This window comes from Chaetura pelagica, unplaced genomic scaffold, assembly GCF_000747805.2.
Source record: "Chaetura pelagica isolate M959 unplaced genomic scaffold, ChaPel_1.0 scaffold585, whole genome shotgun sequence".
NCBI classification, from domain to species: domain Eukaryota; kingdom Metazoa; phylum Chordata; class Aves; order Apodiformes; family Apodidae; genus Chaetura; species Chaetura pelagica.
This window is the reverse complement of record NW_009953404.1, coordinates 1,097,217-1,114,764: the sequence shown is the minus strand read 5'-3', so window position 1 is coordinate 1,114,764 and position 17,548 is coordinate 1,097,217. Positions and strand designations below refer to the sequence as shown.

The 17,548-nt window shown below is 44.2% G+C and overlaps 1 protein-coding gene across 2 annotated transcripts in view; it reads right to left on the bottom strand.

Annotated features, from left to right (window-relative positions):
- Positions 1 to 4,818: 4,818 nt before the first annotated feature.
- Positions 4,819 to 17,548, bottom strand: part of MAPKAPK5 (mitogen-activated protein kinase-activated protein kinase 5) — a 13,973-nt gene continuing 1,243 nt past the window's right edge. The window contains exons 2-13 of one of the 2 annotated variants that reach the window (XM_009998430.1): positions 17,406 to 17,481; positions 15,884 to 15,981; positions 14,221 to 14,329; positions 12,626 to 12,715; positions 11,994 to 12,089; positions 10,714 to 10,794; positions 10,178 to 10,365; positions 7,913 to 8,033; positions 6,928 to 7,058; positions 6,200 to 6,315; positions 5,732 to 5,836; positions 4,819 to 5,010 (exon numbers count right to left, since the gene is read on the bottom strand). In XM_009998430.1, the coding sequence (XP_009996732.1) occupies positions 4,916 to 5,010; positions 5,732 to 5,836; positions 6,200 to 6,315; positions 6,928 to 7,058; positions 7,913 to 8,033; positions 10,178 to 10,365; positions 10,714 to 10,794; positions 11,994 to 12,089; positions 12,626 to 12,715; positions 14,221 to 14,329; positions 15,884 to 15,969 (1,218 nt within the window). In that variant the 5' untranslated portion in view covers positions 15,970 to 15,981; positions 17,406 to 17,481 and the 3' untranslated portion in view covers positions 4,819 to 4,915. Of the gene's footprint in view, positions 5,011 to 5,731; positions 5,837 to 6,193; positions 6,316 to 6,927; positions 7,059 to 7,912; positions 8,034 to 10,177; positions 10,366 to 10,713; positions 10,795 to 11,993; positions 12,090 to 12,625; positions 12,716 to 14,220; positions 14,330 to 15,883; positions 15,982 to 17,405; positions 17,482 to 17,548 lie in introns of both variants that reach the window. The other variant, XM_009998432.1, reaches the window with a different exon arrangement.

Sequence of the window (17,548 nt, the reverse complement as noted above, 5' to 3'; positions counted from 1 at the left end):
CCTTGAGGCCAAGTTTCCTTGGAATGACTATCTCATAGGCTGTGTAGCGCCAAGAGGGCTGGGGGCTGCAGCCTGTGCTGAGCAGCAGGAGCAGGAAGGGGATGCCTAGTTTGAAGAGAACTCCTTTGCCCCTCAGGGCACACCAGGACTGTGTCCAGGTTGGAGCCATGGTCACTGCCTTCCCAGGAAAATAAGGGTGATGATGAAACCTCAGAAAAGTTGCCTTTAACCCAGCAGCAAAGATCCCCTCTCACCACCACAACACCATTCCTCAGGGTTTGGCCTCTTGTCCCTGCTCAGGCACAAGCTGCCTTCATCTCTTCATCCAACGTGCCTTTTCTGGGCTCTTCCTCTGCTTCCTGCCCATCAGGGAGGTAGGACACACCAGGAGCCAGCCTGCTATCCAACTGCAACAGAGCAAAGCAGCACCGGGAGACCCCTGGAGCAGGCTGGGAAGCTGGGAGAGAGCTGCTCTAATGGACAGGCCCGCGGAGTGGCAGTTGCTCCAGCCCCCTCTGAACACAAACATTCCATGGGGAGAATGGAACCCTGCCACCAGCTCATTAAATACACCCGATCTCATCCCTCCCAGCCAGCTGCTCCCTACTTGGGCTGACCCCGTTTGCTGAGAGCCTGATGAGCTCCTGCTGCTACAGCAATTTGTTTAAAAGGGGATTAAGTCTTCCAAAGTGGAAAGCAATAGGAGATTGCCGGGGAAACAATGAGGTGGTTGCTAATCGGACCTTCAGCTGCAGGGCAGGGCGTGCAGGGTGCTGACAGATATCCTGCCGGGCTCCTCACTCAGCTGAGCACATCACTCACTGCTTTGAGGGGAGTTTTCTTACTAGAGAGACACCCCTCGGGCCTCACATCCTCCTCCTTGTGCCACTGCTGGTTGTAGCTGCCTTACATACTCCCAGGGTACTCAGACACTCCCCACTATCCAACACCATTAACTCCTCCAAGTTACCAAGCAGATGGATGGTATCCCTTATAAAGAAGGTGGCCTGGGGCACACGGGCACTCACAGCTGGTCCCTAGTTCCTGCCCCAAACATGCTTGGCAAAAAAGAGTAGTTGTTAACACTTGACAGGGAAAATGTCACTGCACACACAACTCAGAGCTACAAGTTGTATCTTCTACAAGGAAAATCCTGGGGGGATCAGCAGTAGCACTGGGCATGTGCTGCTGCCACCTCATGGAAAGCAGGGTTTAAAAGCGGTGGTTTCAGGTCGTGTTGCCAGGCAGAGCACACCATCTTCTGGGGCTTTACCCAGCCCATCCTGGCAGGCATTCTTTCATCTCAGAGCCTTGTGGCCTTCCGGCAAGATACAAAGTGTGTATCACATTGGTAAGGCAGCTGGGATGGAGGATGGAGCGTGGCAGGGCAGGTTTGGGGCGCCAGAAGCCTGGTGGCCCTCCAGGCCACCACTGTCATAGAATCAGAATATGCTGAGTTGGAGGGGACCCATCAGGATCATCTGGTCCAACTCCAGTCCCTGTATTGGGCATCCCAAGGTGCACCCTGTCCTTCCTCCCTTCTGTACCACAAGGACTTGGTAAAAACCACCAAAACAAAGCAACTACTAACTTTTAAGTTTAGTAAAATCATTTATATACACCAATGCATAATATTTACAATATAATACTGATCCAAAACAAACTAACATAGTACAGATAACACTGAAAAGGAAAAATGAAAACATTTTCATACACAGAAGTTAAACATGGCATGAGGACAGACTCAGATTTCCAAAAGAAAAACCTGAAGTGATGACAGCAAAACATTGACGTTGCTATTTCCAATCAAAAACTCTTTTGCCTACTCAAGTTCTTCTAACTTTTTAATACAGACAGCTTAAAATAATTAAGTCACAGGAGAAGTCAGATATACATAACATTTTGGAAAGGTCAAATGATTTCAGAGGTTTTTAAATAAAATAAAATAAAATAAAATAAAATAAAATAAAATAAAATAAAATAAAATAAAATAAAATAAAATAAGCCAAACCTACAGAGCTTTCCCATATCCTCTTAGTGTTTGTACAAAGAATGTCCTCTTTGATCCCACACAACCCTTCCATCTCCCGATATTTACAATATTCACAGTCTGCTAGAAAGGATCAGTAGATTTATTATCAAGCAAAACCTTATATAATCAAGACAAGGTATCTTGCATTTATGTCAACTGAAAAATAAAAAAACACAGGAAGGAGACAGTAAAACACTACTTTAAAATATCTAAATTAATCAATTAGAGTGTATTATTGAAATTTGAAACATAACTTTTTTAAAAGAGTAAAAGAATCAACTTTCTCATAGAAACAAAACCATTTGACCTTGTATCTTCCAATTGTGTTTTCTCAGTCTGTCCCTCCCTACCTCTGTTTTAGACCAGGCTGTTCTCATTTCTCACAGACAATAAAATCTATAGTAAATCCATATCACAAAAGCCCTTAGAAATTTGACTTCTCTCCACACACCAAAACACTTCACAGATGTACCCACCTCACCACCAGTGACAGCTTGAAATGATTCTGGTACAAGTTAAGGGAGGATGAACAGAGGAGGGACCCCCTGATGCACAGACAGATCCCATCTCCTCTGTTCACTTCTGAGCAGCCTGGATGACAAGGACCAGCCCAAGGTGCTCCCACTGTCCTTCACACACTGGCACTGCAGGACCAGGCTGAAGCTGCTTCCTACAGCCCATTACACAACACACAACCCTCACTACTCTTTAACACCAGAGAACCTATCAAAGAAAAAGAACAAACAGGTCCCAGCATGTCACACCCTACCTGTGTGGCTGCTGCCCAGTGGTGTCTCTGCTGACTGCACTCTGCACTCCCCACAAAAGCAGCTACCATCTGATCCACTTTCTTGCTAAGAAATTCTGTCTCCCAACAAACTGCCTGAGGATTTTCCTCCTCAGAGAGCAAAGTGCTTTTGTGAGGCATTTTTTGCCCCCCCATTCAAACAAAGGTGATTTCGTTGTTTATTTCTCTATTTGCCACACTTAGAAGTTACACAAACGAATCCATGTATTTCAAGTTTAAAAGGTAAGTATCTATTACAGGCAGAGATTGTGTGAATGGTGACCTAGAATTTAGGTCAAGGACAAAAATGCATATAATAGGGCCTGCAAACTTGCTGATACTACCAAGAAATGACAAATACTTTTGTCTCTGGCTAAATCTCTACCCTTGTCATCGATACCTGTCAGTGCACAATAGTCCATGTAGTGTCAAGAAGTACCATTCCAGCTTACACAGAAACTCCCTGTTTCCATCAGGGAAAGTGATGGCTAAGTAGGGACTGAGCAATAAATCAGGCATTGGTAAACTGCCAACAGGATTGGAAAGAAGCTGACCAGGTGCTGATGAAGAAGGGGAAATGAAGCATCTCCATGTAGAAAAACTAGGTCACTGTTTACAAAATTCCATAGAAAGAGTGAGACACTGGTTTGCCATCAAGCTGTAGGATGCAAGGAAGTCTGGTACAGAAAACAGACAAAAAAGAACAAGGCTGGACTGCCATAAGAGTAACTTGGGAGACTCATGGCTCAGGTTTGTAAACGTAAACCCAAAATTAATGAGCTATGAAATATACCAGTAATGTTCAAGAGTCATTACTAATAGCCCTGAATTGGCACTTCAGTCTGCAGACCAAACCATTCAATGTCTGCACAGGTTTAGTACCAAAATATCTCTATAAAAAGCCTTCAACCAGTCTCGAAAGAAAGAAAAGCATCAGAAGGTAGAAAACTAGAAATATGTACAGATTTTTTTTTTTCATTTGTTTGTTTAATTAAAATTTAAAAAAGCAGCTTTTGGAGCCAATGTTCCAGACTTGTGTAAGAATCTGCCCTGGGCAGCCTCATGGTCCAGGCAGCATAAGGACATTGTGTCAAGGAGCAGCCCTGCATCTGTTGCTCCCTCAGGAGGAGCTCGAAGGCATCAAAGAGATGAGGAGCTTGGACTCCAGAGGGTGACACACGAGAGGGATCACTGGTGGATACACACAGCAGCACTATGACCCCTGCCAGGGTGAGCTCTTTTAAACAAGAGGACAAGGTGGAAACTAAGTGTTGGATCTTCTAGAAAGGAAAGAATGGAGTAGATGGCTGGAACAGACACAACTGCTAGGCTGGGGATGAAGCAAATGAACCCCACACTTACTGTGCAAGATCCCACCATGAACATAGAAATAACTGGAACAGAAGTAACTAGAACATTCTTCTATTCTGCTGTCGAACAATATGATAAAATGAGGAGTTTTATGCTGAATGGCCAACTCAGCCTTAAAAAAGGTCTGAGGAAGACGGGGAAGAAGACAAAAAAGAGGGCTACTGATCAGAACTGAAGAACACAGCAAGCAGGTGGACTTGGGTGTCCTCAGCAAGGCCAAGTGTGCCTCTGGGGTAACCCAGCCAACCAGGAGGTTATTTAGTTGCCTCTACATAAAGACTCAAAATTTAGTCATATAGGGTAGCTCTGAAGTTTGTGTCTCACAGCACTTGCTTCAAGTACTTACTGAGCAGGGTGTGGAGAAACTGTGGCTGTCTTGTTCACATACACAGTCATTGCAGCTGGCTGTATCTATAGCAGATGGAAGGCAGCTTCTGCAACTGCAGGTTGTTAAGGAAAGAATGGTCTTTAACAAGATAATTTGCCCCATCCAAGGGGCTCATGATTAACAGTACATAAGTGATCATATATACCTCAAGGAACTGAGTTTTAAAAAAATATTACAGTACCAATGATTTTTTTTTCATATCTACAACTATACAGCATTTTCAAGCAGTATGGAAATTTAATGAAATAATTATGATTTATTAATTTACATAAAAATACTTTTTACAGTTAAAGAATAAATCTTAAATGATAAAAAAAATTAGATTAAGAAGCTCCAGCTATTGAGAGTCATGGGAGTTTGTCTGCTCTTCAATGACTTGTTTTACTATTTCTGCCAGTTTTAGTCGATCCACTTTATCTGTGAATCCTCTGCCTGAAAGGAAAAGAACAGGTAATCAGGTGGTGCTGGGCACAAGGAAGAAAACAATCTGAACACAAAACAGTCCTTCACACAGAAATGCAGGACAATGTTTGCAAGGGAATCAGTATCAGTTCTGATCTGTTCCAATGCAAGAAATGGAGCACTTGGAAACCTAAATCAAAACCAAACACACAAAAAACAATGAAGGGAGAGGCATGGCCAAACCCCTATGAACCTGGAACCCTGGTCCCCTTATATGCACCAACATCTGCTCCTGGGGGCTGCCACCTCTGCCCCCCTGTTTTGTCCAGGAGCCACCTGAGCACTCCTGAGGCAGCTGGCCTGTTTTAATTCTTCTTCCTGTCCAAACTTGTGCTGCCAGAGAAGAGGGCACCAGCCCTCAGCAGAAAGAAGGTAATAGACAGCTGGGAAGAAAACAGCTCCCAACAGCTAGAACAATTTCTAAAATGAGGGTCCATCTGTGCAATGATGCTCCTGCAGGACTTGGTGCCTTTGAACACTCCACCCTCAACCTCAGACATTTTAAAGCTGAACCTTCAATGCCATTTCTAGAACATCTATGCTGGCAGATGGGCTAAAACAGTGTCAAAACCTAGATCAGCCTGACACAAATTTCAGAGATTTGGTTTTGTTTCCACACAGGAAGGTCACTGCTTCCCCTCTTACACCCAGCAGCAGCACCACTCTCCATGAAAGAGAAGGAGCTCCTCACCATTCCAGCTGAAGCTCTGAAGAGTGTCTCGCAGCAACTTACACTCCCGGTTATACTTCCACGCCTCCTGCATCACTTCATTCAGCTTCTCATCTTCATTCTCTCCTATGTAGGAGAACAGAGAGAAACAGGAGGTTTGTCCTTCTGCCTCCCAGCAGCACTCAGAGCTTCAGCACACAGCATGTCCAGTTAGTCCTCCTTGTCTCACACAAACTAGGAAATTGGTTAGAAAGCAGACACTCCTGTTTGGAAGTTATTTTCACAGCTCTGCACATCCCTGCTGACACCAGGATCATACACACACCAAATCACAGCCCACAAGACAAGGGGACTCTTGGGACTGAGTAGGATGACAGGGGTTTTGTCCATCCTCCCTCACTACTGACACTGACTAATCTTCAGGCACAGTAAAAACTCAGCATCTTGCACATTTAGGAATGAAACTTTCTAAAAAGTAGCAACCTTTACCAGCCTGTGGTAGAATGCACTGAGCAATCACATCTCTCAGCTTTTCCAGAGCCACGTTGGAATCGTTACTTCCATTCTCAGGGTCATGGATATAAACACCATCCTTTGGCTTCGTGCTGCAGAAGAACCAGGAGGAAACAATGACAATTGGAATGCAGCTCAAGTTCATCACCCACGGCATAACTGCTCCAGGTAATGCTCTCTCTCTCTCTTGTTGGAAAGCTGGGACTAGGAGCTGGTTTCAGCATTAATTAGAAAATGTCCTGCATTATGTGACCACTTTAAATATGAAGAAAAATAATTTAGATGAATTCAAGTAAGGGTAATCCTGAAATGCATTCTATTTTTTCAGGTAGGTAACAAAGAGATTACCTGATTTTTTCAGTACATAAACGCTCAGATTAGAAAAAAAATCCTGGAATTCTTTCTCACATTTCTCCTTACCTTACTCAACATGTGACCTATCTTCTAAGAAGGGATCTGTTCCACTGCTCATATAACACTGTTCAACCTCCTTCCTGCCCTCACTGCCATATCTTGGAAGACCTCAAGTGCTGCAAGTGCTGCCTGACTCCAACTACCCACTTCAGCATCAAGAGTGTGTCAAACAAGCCAGAAATCCAGGAGCACAGTTCCCACTGAATGAACCTGGAACATGTTTAAAGTCACTCTCTGTGCATCCTGGCTGCCTACACTGGGACCTTGCACAACCAGACTCAGAGAGTTACCCCAGCAGTTTCCTTTTGCGCAGGATTGGGTTGTTGACGGAGTGAAGGGGTTTCAGGCTGACTTTGAGGTCTTGGATTCTCATGTTGGCAAGTTGCTCTGCATGAGCCTGTTGTATCCCTGCAACCATTGCCTGGAATGACAAGAATTGCACTTGATGTTTTAATTGGCTTCTTTGGGCATTAAAGAACAATACATGGGCAATGTTAGCCACGGACACAAGAAAAAAGATGCACCAAAATCCTTTTTATTTCAGAGATGCACCAACAACAAACCCCAAGTGTGCATTAGCAAGACCTGCTTAGAACTACAGCCATTGCCTGTGGGGAGAGGTATCCTGACCTCATAGGACTGAACAGGACAAAGGATCATCTCTGCTTCTCATGTTCTCAAGCCCCAGAGTGCTGACTGGACTCCTATTGAGCAGAGTTTAAAGGAAGCAAGAAGGGCCATTCATCTGCTGCTAATTAACAAGGTCCTCACTGTAGTCAGGTGTAAAACATGGGTATAAAATAGAAAATACCTACACAAGAGTCTTCAGACATCATTACTACAATACTTGTTAGCACATGGCTGCTCTTTACCACCAATCCTGGGGCATCTTCTATCCCCAATTTCAAATTGAATCATTTCCATTTTCTTACCAAGATCTCAGGCTCTCACTAAGGCAGAAGAGGAGCTCTTTGTCTGCATGACACCACAGGAAAGAAAACACTCAAATCACCAAAGAGCTACCCAGGTCCTCTATCACAGAATCATAGAATGGTTTGGGTTGGAAAGGACCTTGAAGATCACCTAGATCCAACCCCCCTGCATGGGCAGGGACAACTCCCACCAGCCCAGGTTGCTTCAAGCCCCATCCAACCTGCCCTTGCACACTTCCAGGGATGGGGCAGCCACAGCTTCTCTGGGCAACCTGTTCCAGTGTCTGACCACTCTCATAGTCAAGAATGCAACATTCCTAACAAAATAAAATGTCATTTAGACCTTGTCCATCATCAGCTGGGCAGAGGGGAGGATGTTATCAAGTGCTTCGGTGGAGTTGAGCCAGGGATGGTCCAGCACACCTTCAATGGTCAGACGTTCCTCAGGTTTGACCTTCAGCAGCCTGGGGGAGGAACCAATCAGTCCATAAAAAGGTCTTTAGGGTTGTAAAACGTGCTGCTCTGGCTGGGATCACAGCACTTAGCAATCTCTAAGCATTAGAGAGGGCCAAAGAAGAAACTCCTCCTAACAACTAAAACATGAAGCTGAAACAAAAGCAGTCTGACTTTCTGCCAGCTTCCCTGACCTGTGCTGTGGTGATATTTTAATGCTACCACAGCTCATCAGTTACATTCAGCAACTCAGTGGAAAAGAAAGACACCAAAGACCATTTTAGTAATACTTGTGTATTGCTGAACTCTATATTCACATCCTTCCAGAGGGGAAATTATCTTCCAGATGAACTGCAAATAACCCAGATGGATATTCTCTGAAAATCCACATTTAGGGCTCATCCACATGATAGTCTCTACTCATACCAGGACTCTGGGCATGGTGAACCAAGGCAAAGTTTCAGGAAACCTCTTTGCTGAGTGAACTTCTTCCACCAAGCAACTCAGCTTTTCTGCCCCTGCAAAAGCCTCAAGTAATGGACACTTGGGCAGCCTATAGCACCTCAAAATAATAAGGAACTTTATTCTATGGAATTAGATTTTGCTAGAATGAAACCCTGGAAAGAGATTTTGCAGACAAACTAATTTCCTGTGACAATCACATCTGTTTAAATAAAACCAGTACAATTTGACACCAAGTGCTGACAAGTTATGCTAAGAGTCTAAATCAGAAACAGAATGACTTGGTGAGTTTGTCACATTTTCTTAGCCAGTGCTCTACATCAGCTTCCTGGCTGCAAAGCAGAATTGTTTAATGTACCAAGAAAGTGGAAAAAGCTTTTACAAAAAGTCAGCAGGACCACAGGCCAGCTCACACTTCACCTGCAAGGCCATGCTGCCCAACAGGCTGTAAGGTCAGGTTGGACACCAGACCCCAGACACACGCATTCCTTCCCTGTAGGGTTTCCAAAGTCCTCACCTATTGTCAAGCACTCCAGCTCAAAAAGCTTGAGGTCAAAAATCAGCTCGACATGCTTGAAAGGAAGCAGCTGCTGGAATGCAAAATATGACCTCCAGAAGCAAGACTCCACATGAAGAGCAGTCTACATAAATAAAGTGTACATTTATGCAGAATTGTATAAAGCCTGAATGTATTCCTGCACCATCAGCACAGACTCAGACTCACTGGCTGGAAAAGACAAGCAGGAAAGGGAGTCCTAATAACAGTCATAAGAGAATTAAGTGAACTGAATCCAACAACATTCTGTAAGCTGAGTTTCATGGTCATTTTCAAAGACAATGAAACCTTTTGACTGTGGAGCTTCTGAGTGAGAAAAAAAGAGCTGACCTTGGTATAAGCAGAAGTTTCACTGCAACACAATCTGTGGTTTACTTGGTCAAAGGTTGTGGGCCTTCCTGCACTGCTATAAACAGGTCCTGGCACCTCTTCCAAACAATGTTAAGTTCTTGAAGATTTTACAGTATGTCAGAGGTGACAGTGACAGTTTAAAATTGTTTAAGAGATTGATTTTTTTTCTATTAATGTTGCTTTAATCCTTTCAGGTCCATAGAAGCAAAGACATTAAGTGTTATCACAGAGTCATGGAATGGTTTGGGTTGTAAGGGACCTTGACGATCATCTAGATCCAACCCCCTGCATGGGCAGGGACACCTCCCACCAGACCAGGCTGCACAAGCCCCACAAGCCTCATCCAACCTGCCCTTGAACACTTCCAGGGATGGGGCAGCCACAGCTTCTCTGGGCAACCTGTTCTAGGGTCTCACCACCCTCACAATAAATAATTTCTTCCTAATGTCTAAATAATGTCTACCCTGCTCTGAAGGAAGGCAGTGTTACCTGCTCCCCTGACAAACCAAATATACAACTGCTCTCTGGTCACTTCAGAGACAAGGAGACATAAAAAATGGAACACAACACTTGTGAAGGAAAACAAAAAAAGAGAGGCAAAGAAAAATATTTACCAGCCTTCATTCAAGCTGAATATGACAGAATATTTTCCGGCTGGATGTGCTGCAGCCAATCCCACCCCACCTTTGGAATAACGAGCCCTTTGTGATAATGCCCTTGGAAGTGGGTTTTCCAATGTCTTAATACAAGCAAAGAGCAAGACAACATTCTCCTCAGCTGACTCACTTTCTCACGATGTCTTTGGCCATTTCTGAGATCTGGCTCCACTCTTCCTCCGGGAACTCAAAACTTCCTGTCATGATCTTTTTCCTCATGTCCTTCGGAATTGTCCGACTGTGGTGCTTGGAGTAGAAGGGAGGGTATCCACACAGCATCACGTAAATAATGACACCCAGGGACCACAAGTCACAGCTCTGAAAGGAGGGAAATGATCACTTTGGGGCACAATTTGCAGCAAGCAGTGGTGTAGTGACCTTAAAAGCTCTACATGATTCCCAGCTCCTCCCAAGGTCCACCTGGGGACCTTCATGGGTAAGGCTGGCAAATATGTGTGAAATATTTGGCTAATTAGATGAGTTCCTGTCACAGAGATCAGAATATCTCTGTTGCTCCTGGCCATAAGGCTGCCATTTTTGGGCAATAAAGTCTATTACCTTAGGTGATAAACTGTCTGGAGACTTATTCTCCAGCAGATAGCTGGGAGCAGTGGGGAGGACACCGTGCTTTAGAGATAGTGACTGCTGGGCTGTTTGATAGCTCACCTTGTTGTAGGTGTAAGGTGTTGGGGAGGTGGGGATAATGCCAGATTTTTCTTTCTGATGCCGTCTTTGTGCCTCCAATACCTGTTGCCACAAAAGGAAGGAAAGAAATGATGAAAAATACATCTCACTCCCAGGCACCACAACCAGCAATGCCTCCACCAAAGCTGCCTGATGCCTTTCTACTTGGTAGACTTACTCCAGCTACTGAAGACTCTGCCAAATTCAAACCATTCTTCCCAAGAAAGACTGGAACTTTCTACAGGCAAAAAATTCAGCTAAAATATTTTGCTGCTTTGGATGAAAATTATGGTTTTGCCTGAATTAAAGCATTTTGTTCAAAAACTCTAACACCTCCATGCTTTGGAATCAGAACTTAAGATCTGTTTGGAGGGTAACCTCAGCTCCTGAGACCTCCCTTTTTGCATCTCCTACAAACAAATTGAATTTGCCCCTCACTGATCAAATCTCTTTTTCTGGGTTTAAAAGAAATAAAATCTCCATTTAAATATGCTCAGGAAAAGTTTCTCGCAGGCTTGGTAGTTCAGTTGTTTTAACCCCCTTCACCAGCAGGCCCAGCTGAGGAGGCATTTCCAGGGCACTGGCCTGTGACTGCACAGGCTGAGCTCTGCAATTGCTCTCCCTTCAGCTGCAGCACTGAAGGCTGCTGACGTGCCCAGCACTGCAATTAAAGATCTAGCTGCAGTTTTCATTTTCTCCAGGACTCCAACACAAAGCACAAAAGAGGAGCACTACAAACCCCAGCCTGTCTGTAATTATAGATTATGTCTTACTGGATATTAAGAAGGGGCCAGGCCTTGGTGAACGGGGACCCTCTGGCACTACCCTCCTTTGGAGCCTTTACAGAATCTTTTTGTTTCAGCACAGTCCTTTTCAATGTCATCTTGTATGAACCTGGGCTGGAAGAAGGATTGGGAAGCAGGGACTCTTCCAAAACTGCTTTAACACACCTAAAGGCCAACTGTCAAAATCCTGGAGTAGTGTCACTAGGGGCAGTCGGGCCTGGGGGAGTCAGGAGACACCAGCAGTAACTCAGAGCTAAGAACACAGCCTGGGAAATCTGCCTCACCATCTCCTGCTATAACCAATAGCCCCAGTGGGGCACTCCAGCTTGAAGGGTGGCTGCTGTACAAGTACTTAAGATTCCTGCATCCAGAAGTTCTTAATAGGACAGCAAAGGCTTTAAAAAAGTCATGGCTATGGAGGAACAGGCAATCAAGATCACACTGTCCCTTGAGCCTAGAACTGTAACTGGTTGTTACCTGAGGTGCAACATAATATGGAGTGAACTGTGGTGTCATCAAGTCACCTTGGTCTACTTTGGCAAATCCAAAGTCACACAATTTAACAGGTGCATCCTAAAACAAGAAGAAACTTCATTACAAAACCTCATTGTGTCACTTTTTCCAATACATATTTCTCACCTTGTACGCATCTCACCTTTGCCACACGTTCTCCTTTTTTGTATTTATACCCTTACCATTCCACAAAGCAGACAAAAGGCTATAAAGTGATCTTTGGAACAATTACTTTTGTTTTTCCAGGCTGCTCTGGGTCCAAAGCAGCCCCCTCCCAAGCTTTGGAAAGCTCTAAGCACGTGGGGGGGGGTGTCACTGCATAGGCAGGGTGGTTATAAACAGGAGAAGAGAGAAACAGGCAAGAGCCTGGATATGTCAAAGGACCCATAATGCACATTGGAACATATTTCAAAGCCCCATATGTATCAGCAGCAGCACAGACAGCCTGTCTTCTGAGTAGATCAGAGCATGGAAGAGCACACAGCCAAAACAGGGGATTCATTTTTGCCACCAAAACACTGCATTCATGTCATTTTACAACTGTTCTGAAAAAGGCCATGGAGCAGCACCCACAGAAAAGCAAGTCTTCATCTTACCAGAGAGTTATCCTTGAAGAGGAGATTCTCAGGCTTGAGGTCTCGATGTGCAATGTTCAGTGAGTGGCAATGCTGCAAAGCCAAAGCTATCTGAAAAAGGGCACAAGAAATCAACCACCATTACAGAACTCCTCCTTCAGCCCAGACAGTTATTTTAGCTTTAAAAAGGACATTGCCAACAGAGCTTAGACCCCAGAATTTTCATTACACGTGAGTACAAATCTGATTTAGGACAAGTTGGGCCACACTGCACGAGAGAGCATCTCCCGTGATGATGGGGAAATGAAACCCACCCAGCTACTCAGCTTGCATTTCACTCCAAGCAAACAGAACAGAAAAGCTAAGTTGTACTGGGCTTCCCAGCCACTTTAGTTTGAGTAATTATGAAGTGAAACAGATCTTGACAGTGTCCTTCCACCTGCTGTGCCAGGCCTACACACTCAGTACATTTTCTTGCACGCTCTCCAGCAATTACATTCTGTTTAGCAGTCAGAGAGCTCTTGCTTCAATAGTTCAATTAATATTTTATTACATTTATTACTGATTTAGGAGTGAACATTCAGGCAGTTTTATTCCATCATTCTGGATGTTGCTGCCTGCAATTTACTCCTCTCATTGGGTATTACACAGAAATGTATTATTTGACTCTTTCAAAGACAACTTCTCACACTGCTGGGGTTTAGAAACCTGTAACCCAGTCAGGAAAGTGCTACAGACTGTACGTTCCAAAGTGCAATTCACTTGAAGAACACCAAAGCATAAATACTTCAGCAGCATCACTGTAACAGAAGTAAGGTCAAGCCACACAATCTATATTTGGAATGATTCCTATTGGCTCCTGAAGGATCCTACCCAAATACAGAACCTGGGCTGAAGTGTTGAGAAGACTGAAAATCACTGTGACAAGAGAACTTGAGTGTTAACTTAGCTCAGAAACAAAAAGAAACACATTCCCAAAGAAAACACAATATTCTAGAGAGAGTTGTCTAGAGAAACAGAGAGGGGGAAAAAAAGACATCAGAACAAATAGCACAGGAAACAGGCACTGGAGTGGTACAGTCCTCTCGTTATCTTCCATCATAGGTAGCACTTCCATAAAACCAAATATAGAAGCCAGCTGGAGAACCACCAGCCCAGGACACGTGTAGGTTATTGTGTGCTACCCTGCCCGATGTGAGGGAAACACCAAGTCTGTGTCGTGGCCAAGAGGGGTTCTCAAACTGGAGCTCGGGAAACACGCAAGGCCTGGGAGGAGCCTGTGGCCTGTTGGAGGCAACACTTTAACACAACAGCCAGGAATACAGCAGGAAGACCGTGCAGGAGAACTCTCTCTGGTGAAGTGTTCCGTAGACCAGGTTAGGAAAACCATTGCTAAGGACAGCAGAGACACCAGAAGAACTAGCCCACACCTTCAAATTCTTTGCCACTTTTAAACTTCAGCATTGTCAGGTTATAACAAAGCAGGCAATGACCATTGGATCAGAACTGCGGATTATTTTAACTTCCTTTTTTCCCACCCCGCCCACCCCAGGAAATTGTTAAATACTTTAGCCATTATCATTCATGGATTTGCTTACACATGGGTGTTAACTTGCCTGCTTTGTTACTTGGCTTGCTTGCTTCTCAGTAAAGTGCCGGTGCTGGCTGATTCTGTGAAATAGCTCTCCCCCTTCCATCATCTCCATTACAATTAGGAGCCGAGCCCTGTTCAAAAGCATTTCATTTTGTTATATGAAAAGTAATAAAAAATAACAGAATTGCTAAGGTAATAAGGCATAGTTCACATCTACTGCTGCAGGCCAAGAGAGAGACACACTTGCTGCTTCTATGGTTGTCCCAGCTATTTTGGTTGTGTCATATTGCCTTTAACCATATAAACTCCAGGGTTTTCTGGCTCCCAGCCCAATCTGACTGGCTGATTATCAGCCAGGAATCTACAGTTTGTTCTTCATGCTGGGCTCCCTCATCCAGCTGGAACACACATCATGGACAGGTCTACAGGGGTGCATTCAGACAGATACACCTGACCTCCACCCACACCTGCCCAGCAAGCCAGTTTGGAGCTGGAAGCCATTTAGACTTCAGCAGGTAAAGTCTTGCCTGACACAGGCTGAACTGCTCCCAGGCTGGAGCTGGCTGAGAGCACAGAGTACATCTGTCTGCACCCATCCCTGCAGCCAGGTCCTTCTGCCCAGTCAACCAAGATGTCCGTGGCAACTTAGAAGGAGAAGGTTGAGGAATTATCTTTAATGCTTTTGAGTCTGACTACTCTACTGTACCTCACTGCTTTCATTTACCGTTTTATTGCCATAATTATGAAGAACAACAAATTGGAGGTGTGGAGATCAGGACTGCTAGATACTCAAGAAATTAACTTCATAGACTGGTTTCGTTGGAAGGGACCTTAAAGATCATCTAGTTCCAGCTCCCCTGCATGGGCAGGGACACCTCCCACTAGACCAAGTTGCTCCAAACCCCATCCAACTTGGCCTTGAACACTTCCAGGGAGGGGGGTTCCACAGCTTCCCTGGGCAACCTAGGAACTTCTAATTCTCACCACACAGCAGAATCAGACACAACAGAGGCTAAGACAGGTCTCAGGTCTTTAATTTTCCCAGCTTTGATTTTTTTTTCCTCAACTAATATCCAATTAGAAGACAATGTTTTTATCCCAAGCAACTAATGTATGAAAAATAATAAGTCAGTTTTATGTTTTGCTTTGTTCATTTTAAGCAGGACAACATCTTGAGAGCTCACAGGATAAAACCTAGGCTTTTCAGAAACAATTCCTTCTTCCTTTTTCTGTTCATGAAGGCTGGCACTGAATTTCCCAGGCATCACCACTGTGTAAAAGGATCTCATTTAGGACTCTAGGTAGCAACAGAAGTCACAGCTCCAAGCCTGCTTTAACAGGGCTTTGGAAGCAGAAGGAGGCTCAAAGGTTACAATTCAATTCAGATAATTCACTCTCAGACAATGCAGGTATCACAGACTGAATCAATGAACAACCTAAGAAATGAAGATGTTTTCAAAACCAGTAGTGAAGGATGCAAATTCATTTAAATGTGCAAAGGTCTGGTCATTCACAGGGGAAAAAGCAAGCATTGCTTAGTGCAAAGTGTAAATATCACATCTGGAACACCCTATAAAGATTAATTTTTGCCACACTGTGATTTAAAAAAAAAAGCAAACTCCACTATACCTTGGCCTAAACATGGAAAGTAAACTGTGAGAATGAATCACCCTATGTAATCTTACCTTGGGCTGGATTCATGGGGGAACTGCACACTGTTAGCATAGACTTCGATGATCTGAACAATATTGGGATGTGTTGCACACATCATGTGCAGACGTACCTTGAAAAGAAGGGAGGAAATGTTACATGGTGACACACACTTGGCCACTCCTGCTCCTCCCTCTGCCCCCAAGACTATGGCACCCCATGTCTGCCAGCTTTGCTCAGTCACACCCAACTTAGAACTAGCTAAAAAATATCGAGTGCCTACAAGCATTTACAGGAGTGACCAACAGCTACCTGGACTAGGCAGGACACAAAGATCACATGTTGACAACGTATTTCATAGAATCTTACAATGGTTTGGGTTGGAAGGGACCTTAAAAATCATCTAGTTCCAACCCTCTGCATGGGCAGGGACACCTCCCACCAGACCAGGTTGCTCCAAGCCCCATCCAACCTGCCCTTGAACACGTCCAGGGATGGGGCAGCCACAGCTTCTCTGGGCAACCTGGATCAGTGTCTCACCACCCTCACAGTGAAGAATTTCCAATCTCTTCTCTTCCAGGTTTAGCGCTCTCCCCTTTGTCCTCTCTCTACAAGACCTTGGTAAAAAGTCCCTCCTCAGCTTTCCTGGAGCCCTTCATATACTATGAGGTCTCCCTGCAGCCTTCTCCAACTTATTTATCACAGACCATGAAATCAAACCCAGCAGAGAACCAGAAAAACCCAACCTCTTATTTATTTGGGTTTTTAAAACAAATTTAAAGCTAGAATTAGCTTTAAAATAGCAATAGAGATACAACTGAAACTGAAAATTTATTAATAAAGCCTGACATTCCATAATCTGGCTTATTTTATGATGATGTAGCACTCCCAACATGTGAAACCTCTCCTGTTCCAACTTTCTGAAACAGGCACCTAAGGAACTTTCCCCAGTTTAAAGCTACCTGGACTGCTAAATCAAGTCAAGACTTGATGTTCTTTGTAAAGAGATTCTTTTTCCATGGGAATTTTAAATGAGAATTTGCTTAGTAACAGGAAAGTTGCATAAACCTTGAGGACAATTAACTCTTCTTTCACTGTCAGGATGCCTTGAGCCACAGCCCATCCTTTCCAATCACAAGTCACAAACAGTCTCAAGGAGCAGATTTACTTTCTCGTACGAGGATAAACCCGTTTAAAGAGCAACTCAAAGCATTCTTGGCAATTCTCTGAGTGGTGACATCCAAGAGAGAGATGTATGGAAACAAAACCAGTTCTAAATTAGTCATGTCCCATTCCCTGGACAGAAGGAGAACATGAGCTTTAAAACACAGCTCTGTACTTTACACCTGCACACCTACAGCCAACTCAGAAAGACCCTCTGCTTCACCCACCACTTCACCCTCCAGGGACCGAGCACAGCAAGGCTGAAGGATCAAACCCAAGGGATCCTCCACAGCAAGATCTGCAGAACACATTTTTCTAAAATAAAAAAATCCACCAAAAAGGGAGAGACTCTGTGGGGTTTCAGGAGGCAGGCAGAACAAACAGGAACTATACCTCATTTCTAGCTTTTGGACGATCAAGCAGAATTTTCAGTGCAAAGCGTTCTTGAGAGGATTTTTTCACGCAGACTCTGGTATTACAGCAATAAAATGATTCAGTCAGCAAGAATGTTAAAAAGAGACACTTCAAGCAATTGA